This window comes from Vipera berus, assembly GCF_964194415.1.
Source record: "Vipera berus genome assembly, chromosome: 2".
Classification (NCBI taxonomy): domain Eukaryota; kingdom Metazoa; phylum Chordata; class Lepidosauria; order Squamata; family Viperidae; genus Vipera; species Vipera berus.
This window is the reverse complement of record NC_138203.1, coordinates 181,636,496-181,656,520: the sequence shown is the minus strand read 5'-3', so window position 1 is coordinate 181,656,520 and position 20,025 is coordinate 181,636,496. Positions and strand designations below refer to the sequence as shown.

Genomic DNA, 20,025 nt, shown 5'->3' with positions numbered 1-20,025 from the left:
ACTGCTGACTTACAACCTCCTCATGAGGAGCAACTTTCTGGAGCACTTATGGGTGGTCTCAAGTCCTCTCCTTGTTTGGAAAAGAATTATTAATAGCTGTTCTACTTGCCAGGTTTTCACTCTATTATTGGTTCCATTTTTAACTGAGTGTCTTTGGTTTGCCTTTTCTTCCTCAGAAATCTGTTTAGAACTCTGTTCATTTATTTCTACGAATATTTCTGTTTGCTTACAAAAAGCATTTATTTTGCGGAAATAAATTTAGATTGAGATTAGTTAGAGAAGCAAGATTCTGATGCACTAGACTAGTGAGTGGACACTAAATAATAACTTGAATCTAAAGAGGTATTTTAAACACAGCAAACAGGCAAATGTGATTTTTTTCTTTGAAATACAGAAAGCAAATTAGTTCATCTTGCAGATTCCTCATACTGCTCTGAAATAGCAGAAACATTCTGAGTTCTGGATCATGTAAAAGTGATATAACCCATCTTACAATTTGGAAGTTTTGTTTTTAGTGTTATATCTGTAAATTGAATGTTAGCATTTTAAAAATTCAAAATTTATATATTTCTGATGTTACTATATTTTGGTAGAATAAACAAGTGTCTTTATTATAGGATAAAAGGATTGGGAGGACAAATCCTGCTGTTGCTCAAGAGAGATTTATATAATATATTGTAATGATGCCAGATAGTATCTAACAAGGAAGAAAATATCCTGTTTTCTGCAGTGCTTATGCCATTTTATCCCTTGGGGAAAGAACCTCCAGAATGATTAGATCCCAGCCATTGTATGCAACATGGATGAAAAAATAATTGGCTTGTTTTTAGCACTGTGGGGCCACCCTATCATTACTGGAGCAGAATGGAAAATACCTACATAAAAATAAGACATTTCCAGAAATCCCTCAATCCTTTCCACTTCTCTATTTTCATTCCTAATGTATGATTGAATGCTCTTCCCCCATTATACTTGTAGCTTGTTTCATTTGGAAACAGCTTAAAAAGAAAGTAACCTTGAAGAAGATTGAAAGGTTTCATAAGAAATATTCTTATTTCTCAGGGGAGCACAAATTCAGGAAAAGCCGGCAGAGTTTATATTGTCAAAAATGAAAGCAAAACAATGATTGTTTGCCTATATTATAAAAACTGGAAACTACAAAAGCTGCAGATGGCATAAATCAGATATATTTACCCCATTGTTTAATAGAAGACAGGCTGAATAAATAAAAGTATTTCTTAAAGAAAATAAGTTGGAAAAAAGTATTGAAGTTTGGTTCTTGTTCATATACAGTATTTCAGTGAGGAATAGAAGTTAGTATTTCTATCAGGACTGCATTACTTCCACATAGGAACTATCAGTTTAAAAAATGTAATAATTTTAGATGAATATCCAGCTTCTTGGATCTAAAGAGATTCTTCAATTATTTTTGAGGCTGAAGCATTCTCTTTCATAGAGGTGTCCTTGCTATTGAGATAAGGAACAACTTTTAAAGTAATTATATTTCACATTAACAGATGATTGTTCAGCATCCTGAAATACACTGAAGCAAACTTAAGACATAGCAGTGCACAGCACAAGTGTTTTATAAAGGTAATAAAGCAGTATCTTTCAATAACTGAGCAGTGTAGTTTCACTTAATATATTGAGAGTAGGGTCCTTTCTGGCCATATTTGGCATAAAAACGATGGGAATTTTTGATGGACAGCTTATAACAAAATTGCCATAATGAATGAGACAATGGAAAAGTGGCAGAAATGAAGCACAACAGAAAAATAACACATTCATAGCATACAGCATATTTGTTTCATAGTAATAGTCTGTGGCAGATAAAATCCTAGAATCTCTGGAATTCAAAATAAGATCAGACTTCAAAGCTGAGGTTTATTCCACATTGAAGCCCATTGGTTCCCATTTTCTACCTCATTTTTGTCACAATTTTTTTATATGTGATTGTTTTACAAGATTTATATACCTGTAGCATTAAAGAAACATACTAATTCCAAGATTTTCAATTTCTGTATTTGACAATCTTTTTGCCTCAACTGAAACTCATTCAGCATTTGTATACTTAATTATGCTCATATTCTCAAACTATGGTCACAAAAAATAAAAGCTTGTTTTATATTTTATACAGAAGTACCTCTTGGGTTTAATGGAGGTTCATGTGCCAACTGAACTGTCTTAAAGGGAATATCCAATTTCAGGAACTTTTTCTAGTACCAAGAACAGAAGTCTTCATAATGACATCTCAGTATTTTTAAGTATAAATAGATCTGTCAAATCAGGCATTTTATTCCAAGACCTCATGTCTGTTTCTTTTAAATCTTTATTTTGCTGTTTAATCTTACTTACATGTTATATTGCTGCCTATACTTGCTTTCAAAAATTATATTTTATAGTTTTATTATAAAATGCTTTTAGTGTCCTTGCACAAAACATACTGGCTTATATCTAAAATATAATTTTGGATTATGTCTGGGTTTCTTTTTAAAAAAAATAAAAATAGGCATTAACCTAGCAAACAATACTGACTGCAATTTGAACATAATATTCTGTTTTTAACAACTTCTGGGGATCTAGGAATCTTTGTCACTGAAAGTTAAATACCTCAAAGGAAAAACCTGTCCTCATTTAGCTGACTTAAATCAATACCACTTGACAACTGGCTAAGTCCCACAGATACGAGGTTAGCTTTCCCCAGAAAAATTGAAATATATTTCACCACTCTTGCTTTAAAGAAACAAGACAAAAAAAGTCAGCATGAGTTTTAACTTTACTAAATATTAACTTATCGGAGGAGACGCTCCATGTTTTATGCCAGAGATACTATTATGTAAATTCTGTAAGTTTTTTGCACAATTTTTATTGAAAATCCTTTTCATAAAAGACTCCTTTGCAGGATAGATTTATTGTATACCAAGTAAATAGTCAAATACGAAAGAATGTAATCCCTGAAAACAAGTAAGCCAGGTAAAAAACAACAAATACAAATTTGTCCTATCAGAAAGGAAACCCCATCCTAAGAGGTGCAAACAATTATACGGGCGCTTAATATAGTATGGTAAGCGCCCGCATAACTGTTTGTACATCTTAGGATGGGGTTTCCTTTTTGACAGGACAGGTAGTATCTATTACAAGTGCCTGTATAAACTGTAAATAGCATTTTAGAGTGAAGTTATTATAAGACCACAGGTGAAGATGCATACAAAAAGATGCATAAGTTCAGCACTGGCCTATTTTTGCTGACTCAGGAAAAGTCATTCTGAGGTTACTAGCAAATAGTTGTGGCATGCTAGAACACTCTCAAAAGCAGCATTATGACAGCTATATAACCAGCACAGCTTTCATCTAAAACTCAACTTTCCTAATCTTAGATGCAAGGAAAGTATCTTTGAAGCCAAGAAGAAAATGGTTATAAAACTGGAACCCAAGTAACAGCTATGATGTATCTGGTCATTTATTAAAAGCATGTCCTCAAGAGTCAGCTCTCTGTACTAACAGAAAAAAAAAGGGGGGGGGGGAAAAGAAATTCAAACTGTCCAGAAATGAGAGTGCTTGCTGTGCCCACTTTTAGGAAATGGACGATCAGAATAATAAGTTAGTTCCCACTGTTCCGAGTGTTCAGGAATTATGGCACAAGATTTTTCTGTGTCAACTAAGTGTTCATAAGCAGTCAGCACAAGAGGAGCCAAGTTTCAGTCAAGAAATTATGACAGAATTACAGATCTATAATCAGGAAGACACATTTGTTATAAATCCAGATATGAAAAGAGCTCTGATATGTTTGTCTACAGAGATGTAACAATTAGGACTCCCATTGCTTTACTGGCCGTAAGAATCCATATCTCTTCACAGATTTTTCAAATAATTCATATAGTTGCAATTTTCTGCATCTTTAAATTCTTCTGCCTGTTTTATATGCAGTCCATTGAATTTTCAGGTTGCAAGCCTGCAGAAGGGATCAATCCTTTGATGTAGGCACAGCTAGAAGATAGGAAACCGTCAGGCTCTGGCTCTACATTTTCAATATTGTCCATCTGATCTTTAGGACCATCCCAATTGATGTGGAAACGGGTGACTCGGGGATTGGAGGCCAGAATATTCCTCTGCAACTAGAAAAGCAGCAGAGAAATAATCAGCATTATGTAGAATATAAACGTAGGATCCTTGGTGCTCTTTGAGCTTGGTGTTTTTTTTCTTGCAGACATTTCATTACCAAACTAGGTAATATCATCAGTGCTCCTGTACTAGTCTGATAATGAAACAATCAAGAAAACCACCAAGCTCAGAGAACACCAAGGACCCCCACAGTTCAACCCTGAGCTACAAATATTCTCACATATTTATAAATAGAAATATAAGTACAAATAGAAGCAGATTATAATTCTTACTACTCTACGGTATTCCATCCAAGAAATCCCTGTGCAAGAGAGGTGCATGTTTTGCACAGATTCAGCTTTCTGTTCTGAATATTGAACTCCATCTCACCAAATCAATTTGCTTTAAATGTCTTTGTCAGAGTGTATCCTTTCTTCAATTAAATTACTAAGTTCCTGTACTTTGTTAAGATGATCACTAAACACTTGATATTAACTTTGAGATTTAAAGATCTTTCTCTTAGTATTTAGCAAGCAAAATCATTTAATCACACAAAAAATATTTGCTGTGGCTCAAAGAAAGTCAAAATTCATTCCGTATTGTAAGAACTATACATTTTTCTGCATCCTATTCAAGACATAGTGATTTGCTTAGGAAGCATATAGTAAATTGATACTGAGCAGGAATCATTGTAACCACCTCTGACCAAATTCTGGGATCCTAATTTGTATAACAGCTTCTCTATAATTGTGTATTCACCAATACTACATAACTGCTGATTCCAAGGATTACTGACGAGCTAGAGCTGCTATTTGGGGACTGCCTGAATTTTATTTTCTTCAAAACATGTTCTATTTTAATAAAAATCTATATATTACTAAAACTCGTGTGTCTGTAATCTTTAGCAGGGCAAAAAAGTGCACCATACAGCAAAACTCTGTAGACAAAGGTACTTGGAATGTGCTAGCTTACAGGACGCCAGGACTTGTTACTCTTTAAGGAATGAAACTTGGGAAAGTTGTGGTTGTTTCAGCACTGCTGCAGTCCTGTTATCCTCATTTCTGTGACAGCTTCCCAGCAACTTGGGCAAGCCCTCATTTCCTCCCCCACACAGCAACAGCCACTTAGCTGTCTGGTGGGAAGGGAAGGGAAGGAGGAAAGAAGGAACAGGGAGGGAGGGAAGGAAGGAAGAGGCAGGGAGGAAGAGAGAAAAGGAGCAGGAAGAAATAAGGAAAAGAGGGAGGGAGGGAGGGAGGGAGGAGAGAAAGAAGGAAGATTTCCAATACTCACTGCCATCTCCCCACAGTAAGGAAGCCAACAAGCCGTTAGCTCACCTGTGGTCATCCAGTTTCTCTTTTTAAGGAAATGTCTCTGAAACTATAATATATGATCCTCATTTACAAAGTTCCTAGATACCATCCCACAAATAAATGGGGAAGGCTGGAAAGCCTGCAGGGAGAAAGTCAGTGGGGATTCAGTGACCGTGGCTGATGGCAGGAGCATAGCAGTGAGCTTGGTCTTACAATTTCCCTTCTGGGAACCTTGCAGGGAAGGTTGCAAATAGCTCGGGTAAGTCTCCCCAACTCGTGCACCCTCCACCAGTCCCTTTACGCTTGCACTGCATCACTCAGTCTTGACCCACGGATCACAGGTTGCTTAGTTCACTATACTTCCCTAAACAGACATGCAAATAACTACTATATATTTGTACAATGGGCCTTTTATATCAGATAAGCAAAACAACTTATAATTTCCCACCTGACTCCTCATATTTCAGAAAATTATACCAGCCAATTTTCCTTCACCTAATTTCTAGGGAGTAGGTACTGTAATTTGGATGAAGAGTTGTTGCGTTAAACTGGAAAAAAAAACCCACAATGAGTGTGTTATTAATGTCTCACCTGGGAAAAGTCTGGCTTGAGAGGTGGGTTCTCCCTTAATTCAGGATTTATATATTCATTATTCACATAATACCCAATGCGGATAAACTCTTGACAAAGGTAGGTGCAAGTAATGAGTATTACTGTAACTCCCACAGCATCACTTTCAGGGATTAGATCAGGGTTGGGACTATTTGCCTACAGAAAAAACAAACAAAACAGATCAATGACATTTGTATCTTGCTGCTCTTTCAAAAAATACGAAGCATAAATGAATTCTCCATTTTATTATCAGCAAGCTATACATCACACTCACAAAACCCAAAATTACAACAATTCCTATGTTAAAAGATTTAAATCCATTCCTAAATAGCCCAAATCAGATATAATGTCCAACATATCTCACTGGATTTTAGCACAAAGGAAGCAAAATAGATCTCTGGCCTAATTTAGCACTATCAACATTGCAACAGTTTTCTATGATGTTAATTAGGAATCCTTCCCAGCCCTTATTCTGAGATATCAAACGTTGACCTCAGAACTTCTCCATACAGAACATTCACTGAATTGCTTAGCTATGATTGAATGTATATGGAATTTAGGACATATTCATCCAGAATATTACTAACAGAAATACTAAAGAAATTAATTTTCAAGTATTTGTAGATTTGTAGAATATTTTAATCCCACTTTTCTACTTAAAAAGCACTGCAAGTAATTAGACTTCTTTGCCAACTCATGCTGCGTCCCTGCTTTCCTTCTTTTTCCAGATAAAAAAAACATAGAGCTTACTTCAAACACAAACATATGTCTCCCAGCTGGAACAGGTCCTACCAGTACAGAATCAAGAATTTGATCATATTCCTCACTCTCTGCAGATCCCACATAGATGATCTTCCATTCCAAATCTGAAAGTATAAAAACAACAGGGATAGCAAGATTATAAATGCTATAATATTAAATCACTGAGAAATACACCATTCTCCACCCTTGCAAAGTGAAAATATTGACACAAATCACTGAATTAATGTGTTTGGGGATGTTATACATCTGCAAGAACAAGACTGATGTTGCTCTTATTGACTTCAGTAAGGCATTTGATAAATAAACAACTTTTTGGTAAGCTAGAAAAATGTGGGATGGTTGACCAACTACACTCAATGTGTAGTCCTCAATGGAATTACATCTACATGAAGGAAAGCATGCATTGGCGTACCCTGAGGTTCTGTCTTTGGCCCAGTATTTGTCATCTTCATAAATGATTTAGATGAGGAGATAGAAGGGGAACTCATCAAATTTGCAAATGAAACCAAGCTGGGGGAATAGTCAATCCTCTGTCAAGCATTAGACCCTATATCATTCTGAATAAGTAGCTGTCCATCTCTTTTTAAAAAACATCCAGTTTTGGAGCACCCACAACTTCTGAAGGCAAGCTGTTCCGCTGATTGTCACTGTCAAGAATAGGTTGCTTCTCTCTTTGGTAAGTTTCCATTCACTATTTCTTGTATGCCATCAGGTGCTTTGGAGAATAGGTTCACTCCCTCTTCTGTCACAGTCCCTCAAATATTAGAAGATTTATCATGTCACCCCAGTCCCTTTTCTTCATTTCACTAGACACAACCATTCAAACACAACCGTTCTTTGTATGTGTTAAGCCTCCAGCCCCCTAATCATCTTTTTTGTTCTTCTATGACTCTTTCTAGAGTCTCAACATTTTGTATTGTGGTGACAAGAACTGGACACAGTATTCCAAGTGTGGTCTTGGAAGGCAATATATAGCGGTACTAATACTTTACGTAATCTTGATACTACAGTATCAATAGGTTGATGTAGCCTAGCATTGGCTTTTTTGGAGCTGCTCTTGATGATCATTTTATTAGATAAAATCTTTCTTCAGTTCATCTCAGCTAAGTGACTTTGGATATCTACAGCAGTGAAAATCAGTAACTACTATGCATAATCTTCTATGACAGACTGTTGATGCGGCTATGACATTTGACTCATATAGTGCAGGAACTCTAATTACAAGAATCTACATACAGGATTTTTCCATGTCTTTTAAAGTCAAAATGCTGGGAAAATACATCAGTTTTTACCAACTGCTTCACCAAAATCTGGTGGAATGATTGGAGATGACTTCAGAAACTACAAAAATGTTTTCAAGGGCTCCATGTAGGCCTGGATTATACTCCCAGCTCTAGTCGTTTCTCTAGTTTTCATCAAAATCAATATAACTATAGTTACATACAATGCTCAACTACAGAAGTTATATTCTGCCTATGATTTAGATGGGTTTCTGAATGCACCTAGAGCTTTTCACCTTATTTGTTGGAGATACTGTTGGGTAATATATGGATTAAAGAGATACAGCTCTTCTGCAACCATGGACACAATCTTGGCAATAACTGAGCAAATTAAACCCAAACTGCATGATAAACCTGACAACTCAAAGCCACCAAATCAAACTTTGACCTTAAATGATGAACTGACAATCCAAAAACAAACAGAAGAAGTGGAAACAAACATCAAAATAGGAGACTTCAAAGAGCAACAAATGCAGCCTACAGAGAACCTTGAAGTCCAAACTCTAACTTCAACTACAAAACTTACAACTCAAAAAACAATACCCAAAGAAAGCAACATTAAGAGTGAAGATATCAAAGGCCTTCAAATACAGTATGTTGAGGATTCAGCTAATCAAATGATAACATCAGCTATTACTTTCTACCTAAGCCAGATGGAAATGGAAGAAAAAGACCAGACTGAATTAATGACAATTATATTACATCAAACATTAAAACCTGAGCTATTAAAGCAATATTTCAATGACTATAAAGGGGACACCTGCTTTGCAAAACTGTCATTTGGATGATCTCCTTGGATTCAAATAAGAGGTGGCGGAAGAAAGGGAGACACATTTAAGAATTTAAAGGCACTAAGATGGAAGCCTGACTGGCACAAAAGGAAGGCGAAAGTTAGATTTAAAAAATTAGACTTCTCTCTTTTTGGGGGATTTGTAAGGACAGAGCTTAAAAAAATCTCTCTTGATGGAAGGGGAATCTTTAAATAAATAAATATATGTATATGTGTGTGTGTGTGTGTGTGTATAAACTGATTTTATATTTAGGTTTTAGATCTTTAAAGAAAAACAAAATTAAGCTTCTAGTACACACACACACACACACACACACACACACACACATATATATATATATATATATATATATATATATATATATATATATATATATATATATATATATATATATATATATATATATATATGTATATATATATATATATATATATATATCCATCCCCTTCATGGATTACTGCCTTGTCGTGGCGAAGGGGCTTGCGTAATTCAATGAAGCTATGAGCTATGCCGTGCAGGGCCACCCAAGACGGAAAGGTCATAGCAGAGAGTTCTGACAAAACGTGATCCACTGGAGAAGGAAATGGCAAACCACTCCAGTATCTTTGCCATGAAAACCCTATGGACAGTACCAAAAGGCAAAACGATATGACGCTGGAAGATGAGCCCCTCAGGTCGGAAGGCATCCAATATACTACTGGGGAAGAGCAGAGGGCTAGTACTAGTAGCGCCAGAAAGAATGAAGCGACTGGGCCAAAGCCGAAAGGACGCTCAGCTGTGGATATGTCTGGTGGTGAAAGGAAAGTCCGATGCTATAAAGATTTTTTCTCCATAGGAACCTGGAATGTAAGATCCATGAATCAAGGAAAGCTGGACGTGGTCAAACAAGAGATGACAAGACTAAACATCGACATCTTAGGTATCAGCGAACTAAAATGGACAGGAATGGGTGAATTTAATTCAGATGACCATCAGGTATACTACTGCGGGCAAGAATCCCTCAGAAGAAATGGAGTAGCCTTCATAGTCAATAAAAAAGTAGGAAAAGCAATACTGGGATACAATCCTCAAAATGACAGAATGATCTCAGTTCGAATCCAAGGCAAACCATTCAATATCACAGTAGTCCAAGTCTATGCCCCAACCACCGGTGCTGAAGAGGATGAAATTGACCGGTTCTATGAAGCCCTACAGCACCTTATAGAACTAACACCCAAAAACGATGTCCTTATCATCATGGGGGATTGGAATGCTAAAGTAGGAAGCCAAAAGATAACTGGAATAACAGGCAAGTTTGGCCTTGGAGTACAAAATGAAGCAGGGCACAGGCTGATAGAATTTTGTCAAGAGAATACGATGGTGATAGCAAACACTCTTTTCCAACAACCCAAGAGACGGCTCTACACATGGACATCACCAGACGGTCAACACAGAAATCAGATTGACTATATGCTCTGCAGCCAAAGATGGAGAAGCTCTATACAGTCAGTAAAAACAAGACCAGGAGCTGACTGTGGCTCAGACCATGAGCTTCTTGTTGCAAAGTTTAGGCTTAAATTAAAGAAAGTAGGGAAAAGCGCTAGGCCAGTCAGGTATGAATTAAATCATATCCCTGTTCAATATACAGTAGAGGTGACAAATAGATTTAAGGAATTAGATCTGATAGACAGAGTGCCTGAAGAACTATGGACAGAGGTTCGCAACATTATACAACAGGTAGCAACCAAAACCATCCCAAAGAAAAAGAAATGCAAGAAAGCAAAATGGCTGTCTGAGGAAGCTTTGCAAATAGCTGAGGAAAGGAGGGAAGCGAAAGGCAAGGGAGAAAAAGAAAGATACGCCCAATTAAATGCAGAATTCCAAAGAATAGCTAGAAGAGATAAGAATGCCTTCTTAAATGAACAATGCAAAGAAATAGAAGAAAACAATAGAATAGGGAGGACCAGAGATCTTTTCAAGAAAATTGGAGAGATGAAAGGAACGTTTCATGCAAAAATGGGCATGATAAAGGACCAAAATGGCAGGGACCTAACAGAGGCAGAAGAGATTAAGAACAGGTGGCAAAATTACACAGAACTATACAAGAATGAGCTTAACGTCCCTGATAATCACAATGAGGTGGTCACTGACCTCAAGCCAGACATCCTAGAATGTGAAGTGAAGTGGGCCTTAGAAAAGCTGAGCAACAACAAAGCTAGTGGAGGTGACAGTATTCCAGCTGAGCTATTCAAAATCTTAAAAGACGATGCAGTAAAAGTTCTACACTCAATTTGCCAGCAAATTTGGAAAACTCAACAGTGGCCACAGGATTGGAAAAGATCAGTTTACATTCCAATTCCAAAGAAAGGCAGTGCCAAAGAATGTTCAAACTATCGCACCATTGCACTCATTTCACATGCTAGTAAAGTTATGCTTAAAATCCTACAAGCTAGACTCCAGCAGTATGTGGATCGAGAACTACCAGAAGTACAGGCAGGATTTCGAAGAGGCAGAGGAACTAGAGATCAAATTGCTAACATACGCTGGATCATAGAGAAAGCTAGAGAGTTCCAGAAAAACATCTACTTCTGCTTCATTGACTATGCTAAAGCCTTTGATTGTGTGGATCATAACAAACTGTGGCAAGTCCTTAAAGAGATGGGCATACCAGACCATCTTATTTGTCTCTTGAGAAACCTATATGCGGGTCAAGAAGCAACAGTGAGAACTGGACACGGAACCACTGACTGGTTCAAAATTGGGAAAGAAGTCCGGCAAGGCTGTATACTGTCACCTTGCCTATTTAACTTATATGCAGAGCACATCATGAGAAATGCAGGGCTAGATGAATCAAAAGTTGGAATTAAGATTGCCGGAAGAAACATCAACAACCTAAGATATGCAGATGATACCACTCTAATGGCAGAAAGTGAAGAAGAACTAAAGAGCCTCGTGTTGCGGGTGAAGAAGGAGAGTGCAAAAGTTGGGTTGAAACTTAACATTAAGAAAACCAAGATCATGGCATCCGGCCCTCTCAATTCCTGGCAAATAGATTGGGAGGAAATGGAGGTAGTGACAGATTTTATTTTCCTGGGCTCCAAGATCACTGCAGATGGGGACTGTAGCCAAGAAATTAAAAGACGCTTGCTCCTCGGGAGGAAAGCCATGGCAAATCTAGACAGCACACTAAAAAGCAGAGACATCACCCTGTCAACAAAAGTGCATATAGTCAAGGCTATGGTCTTCCCAGTTGCAATGTATGGCAGTGAAAGCTGGACCATAAGAAAGGCTGAGCGCCAAAGAATTGAAGCCTTTGAACTATGGTGCTGGAGAAGACTCCTGCGAGTCCCTTGGACTGCAAGGCGATCAAACCGGTCAGTCCTAGAGGAGATCAACCCTGACTGCTCTTTAGAAGGCCAGATCCTGAAGCTAAAACTCAAATACTTTGGCCACCTAATGAGAAGGAAGGACTCACTGGAGAAGAGCCTAATGCTGGGAAAGATTGAGGGCAATAGAAGAAGGGGACGACAGAGAATGAGGTGGCTGGATGGAGTCATTGAAGCAGTAGGCGTGAGCTTAGATGGACTCCAGAAGATGGTAGAGGATAGAGGACAGGAAGGCCTGGAGGAACATTGTCCATAGGGTCGCGATGGGTCGGACACGACTTCGCAACTAACAACAACAATATATATATATATATATATATATATATATATATATATATATATATATATATATATATATATATATATATATATATATATATATATATATATATATATATATATATACACACACATACATACATATATATATACACACACACACACACACACACACACACATATATATATATAATCCCATTTATATCCCGCCCTTCTCCGAAGATTCAGGGCGGCTTACAATCTAAAGCACAAATCAATGTGCTTTAGCAATAGCCTTCATTCTATGTATATGCCTGCTTATTAGGGCTTTCGCCCCCCCCCCCAAGCGGCATTATTACAAAGTCAGATTATTGCCCCCAACAATCTGGGTCCTCATTTTACCTACCTCGGAAGGATGGAAGGCTGAGTCAACCTTGAGCCTGGTGGGACACGAACCTGCACTAATTGCAGGCAGCATTACTTAAGGAGGCATTAGCCCACTGCTCCACTGAACTATACTATAGAAACTAGAATTTTATAACAAAAGATAGTATTTTAATAATTGTTGAACGGTTAAGACAAAAAATATTTTCCTAATAATTGGTGATCCGTTAAAATGAAAACTAGACTTTACTGCTAAAACATAATAATGTTTTGTAATGAATAATGTAAGTTTTGTAGACAAGAGATTCTTTATTGAAAAAGGGAATTGTGGGTTACCCCAAAATTAAGGTTTCTTTTGTATATTATAAGCTTTCTTTTGTATATTATAGAGTTGTTGTTGTTGTTAGCTGCGAAGTCTTGTCCGGCCCATCGCGACCCTATGGACAACGTTCCTCCAGGCCTTCCTGTCCTCTAACATCTTCTGGAGTCCATTTAAGCTCACGCCTACTGCTTCAGTGACTCCATCCAGCCATCTCATTCTCTGTCGTCCCCTTCTTCTATTGCCCTCAATCTTTCCCAGCATTAGGCTCTTCTCCAGTGAGTCCTTCCTTCTCATTAGGTGGCCAAAGTATTTGAGTTTTAGCTTCAGGATCTGGCCTTCTAAAGAGCAGTCAGGGTTGATCTCCTCTAGGACTGACCGGTTTGATTGCCTTGCAGTCCAAGGGACTCGCAGGAGTCTTCTCCAGCACCATAGTTCAAAGGCCTCAATTCTTTGGCGCTCAGCCTTTTTTATGGTCCAGCTTTCACTGCCATACATTGCAACTGGGAAGACCATAGTCTTGACTATACACACTTTTGTTGACAGGGTGATGTCTCTGCTTTTTAGTGTGCTGTCTAGATTTGCCATGGCTTTCCTCCCCAGGAGCAAGCATCTTTTAATTTCTTGGCTACAGTCCCCATCTGCAGTGATCTTGGAGCCCAGGAAAATAAAATCTGTCACTACCTCCATTTCTTCCCCATCTATTTGCCAGGAATTGAGAGGGCTGGATGCCATGATCTTGGTTTTCTTAATGTTAAGTTTCAACCCAAGTTTTGCACTCTCCTTCTTCACCCGCAACAAGAGGCTCTTTAGTTCTTCTTCACTTTCTGCCATTAGAGTGGTATCATCTGCATATCTTAGGTTGTTGATATTTCTTCCGGCAATCTTAATTCCAACTTTTGATTCATCTAGCCCTGCCTTTCTCATGATGTGCTCTGCATATGTTAAATAGGCAGGGCGACAGTATACAGCCTTGCCGGACTCCTTTCCCAATTTTGAACCAATCAGTGGTTCCGTGTCCAGTTCTCACTGTTGCTTCTTGGACCACATATAGGTTTCTCAAGAGACAAATAAGATGGTCTGGTACTCCCATCTCTTTAAGAACTTGCCACAGTTTGTTATGATCCACACAATCAAAGGCTTTAGCATAGTCAATGAAGCAGAAGTAGATGTTTTTCTGGAACTCCCTAGCTTTCTCCATGATCCAGCGTATGTTGGCAATTTGATCTCTAGTTCCTCTGCCTCTTCGAAATCCTGCCTGTACTTCTGGTAGTTCTCGATCCACATACTGCTGAAGTCTAGCTTGTAGGATTTTAAGCATGACGTTACTAGCATGAGAAATGAGTGCAATGGTGCGATAGTTTGAACATTCTTTGGCACTGCCTTTCTTTGGAATTGGAATGTAAACTGATCTTTTCCAATCCTGTGGCCACTGTTGAATTTTCCAAATTTGCTGGCAAATTGAGTGTAGCACTTTTACTGCATTGCCTTTTAAGATTTTGAATAGCTCAGCTGGAATACTGTCACCTCCACTAGCTTTGTTGTTGCTCAGCTTTTCTAAGGCCTACTTCACTTCACATTCTAGGATGTCTGGCTCGAGGTCAATGACCACCTTATTGTGATTATCAGGGACATTAAGCTCATTCTTGTATAGTTCCTCTGTGTAATTTTGCCACCTCTTCTTAATCTCTTCTGCCTGTTAGGTCCCTGCCATTTTGGTCCTTTATCATGCCCATTTTTGCATGAAACGTTCCCTTCATCTCTCCAATTTTCTTGAAAAGATCTCTGGTCCTCCCTATTCTATTGTTTTCTTCTATTTCTTTGCACTGTTCATTTAAGAAGGCATTCTTATCTCTTCTAGCTATTCTCTGAAATTCTGCATTCAATTGGGCGTATCTTTCTTTTTCTCCCTTGCATTTCGCTTCCCTCCTTTCCTCAGGTATTTGCAAAGCTTCCTCAGACAGCCATTTTGCTTTCTTGCATTTCTTTTTCTTTGGGATGGTTTTGGTTGCTACCTGTTGTACAATGTTGCGAATCTCTGTCCATAGTTCTTCAGGCACAATGTCTATGAGATCTAATTCCTTAAATCTATTTGTCACCTCTACTGTATATTCGTCAGGGATATGATTTAATTCATACCTGAGTGGCCTAGTGCTTTTCCCTACTTTCTTCAGTTTAAGCCTAAACTTTGCAATGAGATGGGAGATTACCCCATGCCGCAGCAGAAACCGGGTCTCACATGCCAGCCTGCCAATCATATCAGCATCCTAATCACATGAGCCACTACACTACTTTTCTTCAAGGTTATTTACAGGTGAACTACATGGTATTAACTGATGCTGAACTACATGGTATTAACTTTAGTTATATGTAAACAGAATCATATGAGAGTATCAGCAATGCAAAACAAGAAATATAATGTTTCTCCCAGATCCTTTTTCTGTGGTACCTCCTAGGCTTCTTTACAAGAGGAAAGTCATATATTTGATAAGTCATGCTATAGCACGGGTCGGCAACCTGCGGCTCCCAGTCGCCCGGTGCGCGTGCACCTCTCCGAATGGGAGGAGGTGCGCGTGCACCACTCCAAAGGGTTGGAGAGCTGCGCGCGCACCTCTCTCGCACCTCCGCCCGAACACCCGTTTGGAGACCTGTTGGTGTTCGGGCGGAGGTGCGGTTTGGAGACCTGCTGGTGCCGGTTTAGAAAGCTGCCGCGGCCCGCAACAGCTTTTTAAACCGGCACCAGCAGGTCTCCAAACTACTGTTCGGGCGGAGCTGCGCGCGCACCTCCGCCCGAACACCCGTGTCGAGACCTGGTGGTGTTCGGGCAGAGGTGCGGTTTGGAGACCTGCTGGTGCCGGGCGCTGCGTTGCGTCGCCGCCTTCAGCCTGGGCGTCGCCGGAGCCACCCCCGGGACCTCCAAACTGCCGCCCAACCTCCGCCCGAACACCAGCAGGTCTCCAAACCGCTGTTCGGGCGGAGCTGCGCGCGCACCTGCGCCCGAACACCCGTGTCGAGACCTGCTGGTGTTCGGGCGGAGGTGCGGTTTGGAAACCTGCTGGTGCCGGTTTAGAAAGCTGCCGCGGCCCGCAGCAGCTTTTTAAACCGGCACCAGCAGGTCTCCAAACCACTGTTCGGGCGGAGCTGCGCGCGCACCTCCGCCCGAACACCCGTGTCGAGACCTGCTGGTGTTCGGGCAGAGGTGCGGTTTGGAGACCTGCTGGTGCCGGGCGCTGGGTTGCGTCGCCGCCTTCAGCCCGGGCATCGCCGGAGCCACCCCCGGGACCTCCAAACTGCCGCCCGACCTCCGCCCGAACACCAGCAGGTCTCCAAACCGCTGTTCGGGCGGAGCTGCGCGCGCACCTCCGCCCGAACACCCGTGTCGAAACCTGCTGGTGTTCGGGCGGAGGTGCGGTTTGGAAACCTGCTGGTGCCGGTTTAGAAAGCTGCCGCGGCCCGCAGCAGCTTTTTAAACCGGCACCAGCAGGTCTCCAAACCACTGTTCGGGCGGAGCTGCGCGCGCACCTCCGCCCGAACACCCGTGTCGAGACCTGCTGGTGTTCGGGCGGAGGTGCGGTTTGGAAACCTGCTGGTGCCGGTTTAGAAAGCTGCCGCGGCCCGCAGCAGCTTTTTAAACCGGCACCAGCAGGTCTCCAAACCACTGTTCGGGCGGAGCTGCACGCGCACCTCCGCCCAAACACCCGTGTCGAGACCTGCTGGTGTTCGGGCAGAGGTGCGGTTTGGAGACCTGCTGGTGCCGGGTGCTGGGTTGCGTCGCCGCCTTCAGCCCGGGCATCGCCGGAGCCACCCCCGGGACCTCCAAACTGCCGCCCGACCTCCGCCCGAACACCAGCAGGTCTCCAAACCGCTGTTCGGGCGGAGCTGCGCATGCACCACTCCAAACCTTTGGAGAGGCGCGCGCGCAGCTCCGCCCGAATGTAATGTGCAGATGCATTTATTTGACAATGTAAAGTATCAAATGGGGGAAGGGTTGCTTTGCACGAAAGGGCTAATACTATTGTCAAAAAACCATAGGATAGAGCATAAAGCTTTTAATGAGCTGATAGTAAAAGCTTTTGTAAGCTCTGTAAATCAGCCCAACAGTTAAACAGAATACTATTTCTGTCTGATAAAATGATCTAAAAGCTTTCTGCACTGATAAGCCACAAGCAACATTCAACTGAAATCTGAAGTCATTCATGATTACCGGTATTACAGTAGTACTCTGAAAGTCCACCTACCTTCCAAAAACATACGTTTATTATATTCTAAAGCCAGAAAAGCCCTCCTTGTTTGCCACGACAGTACTGTAAGCTTGTTTGAACATCCCCAGCACGAATATCTATTGAGTTCCTCCAGATCAATACCTCCTCCCCCCCCCACACCAAATAAAGAGAAGATATTTTTTTTTGCTACAATATGAAGCACGAAGAACGTGCTATTAAATCTTGGAGGCAAGAAGCATTTAAAATTATTTCTGGGAAGAGATTGGGATAAACTTACCAGTCACACTGCAATTCCTCTCCTTCTCCCCCCCCCCCAACCTCCACAGTAGGTATTCAGTTTCATTTAAGCCCACTTCTTTCCCAATAACGCAAGGTAGTACGCTCCGCTTTTTGGTCCCCAAAGCCACTTTGTAAGAGGCCGGACAGCTACTCTTTTGGCCGAACATCCTAAGACCAAAATCTTCCCGCCGTTACGCATCTCCCCGCAGCTCTGCTCCTAGGAAGGCGGTCCGTTGGAGGTAGACGTCGCGTGCTGGCTCAACCTAATGCAGGGGTCGGCAACCTCGGCTCTTTTATGACTCGTGGACTTCAACTCCCAGAATTCCTGAGCCAGCTGTGCTGGCTCAGGAATTCTGGGAGTTGAAGTCCACGAGTCATAAAAGAGCCGAGGTTGCCGACCCCTGTCCTAATGCCTGATGCTCACCGTGGGGCAACGCCTCTCCGCACTCGAACTGCACCTGGAACCGGAGCGGGTGGTCAAACGGGCTCGGATTCTCCAGCAGCGAAACTCCCAAGACCGACACTCGCGCCATGACAGGTTCGCTCCGCTTCTCGGTCTTCTGTCCCGCGGGCTCCTTTTCCCAAACCCGCTCCGCGCGCCACCGGCTCAACGTCCCAGTCGCGCCACAACCAATCCTCGCACTTCGCGCCTGAGCAAAATCCGCCTCCCTCCTCCCGAGGAGCCACGCCCACCTTCCCCGCCAACCAATCGCCTTTCTTTTTCTTTTCCCCGGCGGGAGATCGCGCTAAAAAACAATCTGTCTTCGACTCGGGTTTCCCGCTCTCGGGCCCGAGACCCGGGTTTTAGCGGTCTGGGCGCTGCGTCTGTTTTGAGCGCCAAACGCTCATAGCTTATTGGCCCTTTCAGTTATGTGGCCGAACCAAAGAGGATGTGAGCCAGCTAACTCGACACTTCGCCTAGCGTGGGGCCTTCTAATGCTGTACTGTGGTGTAGAATAGAACGAAGAGTCCTGGGTAAAGGGGCTCAAGCATTCAAACGCAACTTTGGGGGTAAGACTTCACACGGCCTTGTGGAGTATGGAGAGTGGGTATTGGTGTGTGGGCAAAATCCAGAGGAATCAGTGAAAGCAAACGGGCAAGTACAAAAGAGCACCATGCACGCCATTAGATTCCCACTCCCCTTAATAGATATTTCAATAGTTGTTCTCCCACAGAATCTAGTTTTACCACCATGAACTAAACTAAATTTAGTTTTTAAATTTTTAATGAACTAAACTAAATTTTAGTTCATTAAGAATTGACCCCAGTGGGAAATGTCGGGCAAGTACAAAAGAACACCATGCACGCCATTAGATTCCCACTCCCCTTAATAGATATTTCAATAGTTGTTCTCCCACAGAATCTAGTTTTACCACCATGAACTAAACTAAATTTAGTTTTAAAATTTTTAATGAACTAAACTAAATTTTAGTTCATTAAGAATTGACCCCAGTGGGAAATGTAGCACAGATAATGAATTAATTGGTTTAAAACTATAAAGATGGGCTAATATTGTGAAATAAGAGTGGGAATGCAAAAAGGATCGGGTGAATCAAATTTGGTTTCTAAACAACATTGCAAGTAACAATTTTTTTCCTATTCACTTCTGTTAGATCAGAGTGGGTAGTTTGAGGACTAAAAAGTAGACCTGAACAGCTAAAGAGTGTAATGCTGATGTGGATACTCTTTGCTGTTATTTTAAAATGAGATGCATATTTAAAAGAAGGTTAAAATGAATGATAGAGATGGTGGTGGGAGGAACATTTATCCCCTTTGTCCTGATTTTGGGATTTAAACTCATAAACCAAGGCAATCAGACTCCAGCCTTGTTGGGCACAGTGCCTTAAGGAGGAATTTCTTCAGAACTATGAAGGATATAATGGGATTGTGTGACTTTAGTAAACTAGAAGAAGAAATTGATCATGAATGGATTATTTGTGTTACGTTTGTGTTGCAGGGAATGACTGGTGTCCAAGTTCATAGTGACAGCAATTGGCTATTTAGGATACTTAGTGACAAAGCAACAGTGAAAGCTGAAGTGCTGAAAAACAATCCAAATTTCCATCCAGTCAGCCTTCTAAGTGAGGGGTCCTTGGCGCTCCCTGAGCTTGCTTGTTTTTTTGCAGATGTTTCACTACCCAAACTATGTAACATCATCAGTGCTAGTCTAAAGTGCTAGTCTGATGTTAACTAGTTTGGGTAATGAAATGTCTACAAGAAAACAAGCAAGCTCAGACAGCGCCAAGGACCTCTCATTTCAACTCTGAGCTACAAATATTCTCATTTATTGGAGCCTTCTAAGTATCTCAGTAAACTAAACCAAGTATTTTAGCAAACTGAA

General features: G+C 40.9%; 1 protein-coding gene across 1 annotated transcript; it reads right to left on the bottom strand.

The window, feature by feature from the left end:
• Window positions 1-3,917: 3,917 nt before the first annotated feature.
• ASF1B (anti-silencing function 1B histone chaperone) lies at window positions 3,918-18,265 on the bottom strand (the record flags this gene model as incomplete). The annotated part of the gene is made up of 4 exons (XM_081321705.1): window positions 18,109-18,265; window positions 6,774-6,889; window positions 6,003-6,179; window positions 3,918-4,115 (listed from the first exon to the last, which is right to left on the bottom strand). The coding sequence occupies exons 1-4, from the start codon at window positions 18,215-18,217 to the stop codon at window positions 3,918-3,920; spliced, it is 600 nt and encodes a 199-aa protein (XP_081177831.1). The 5' UTR covers window positions 18,218-18,265.
• Window positions 18,266-20,025: the final 1,760 nt, after the last annotated feature.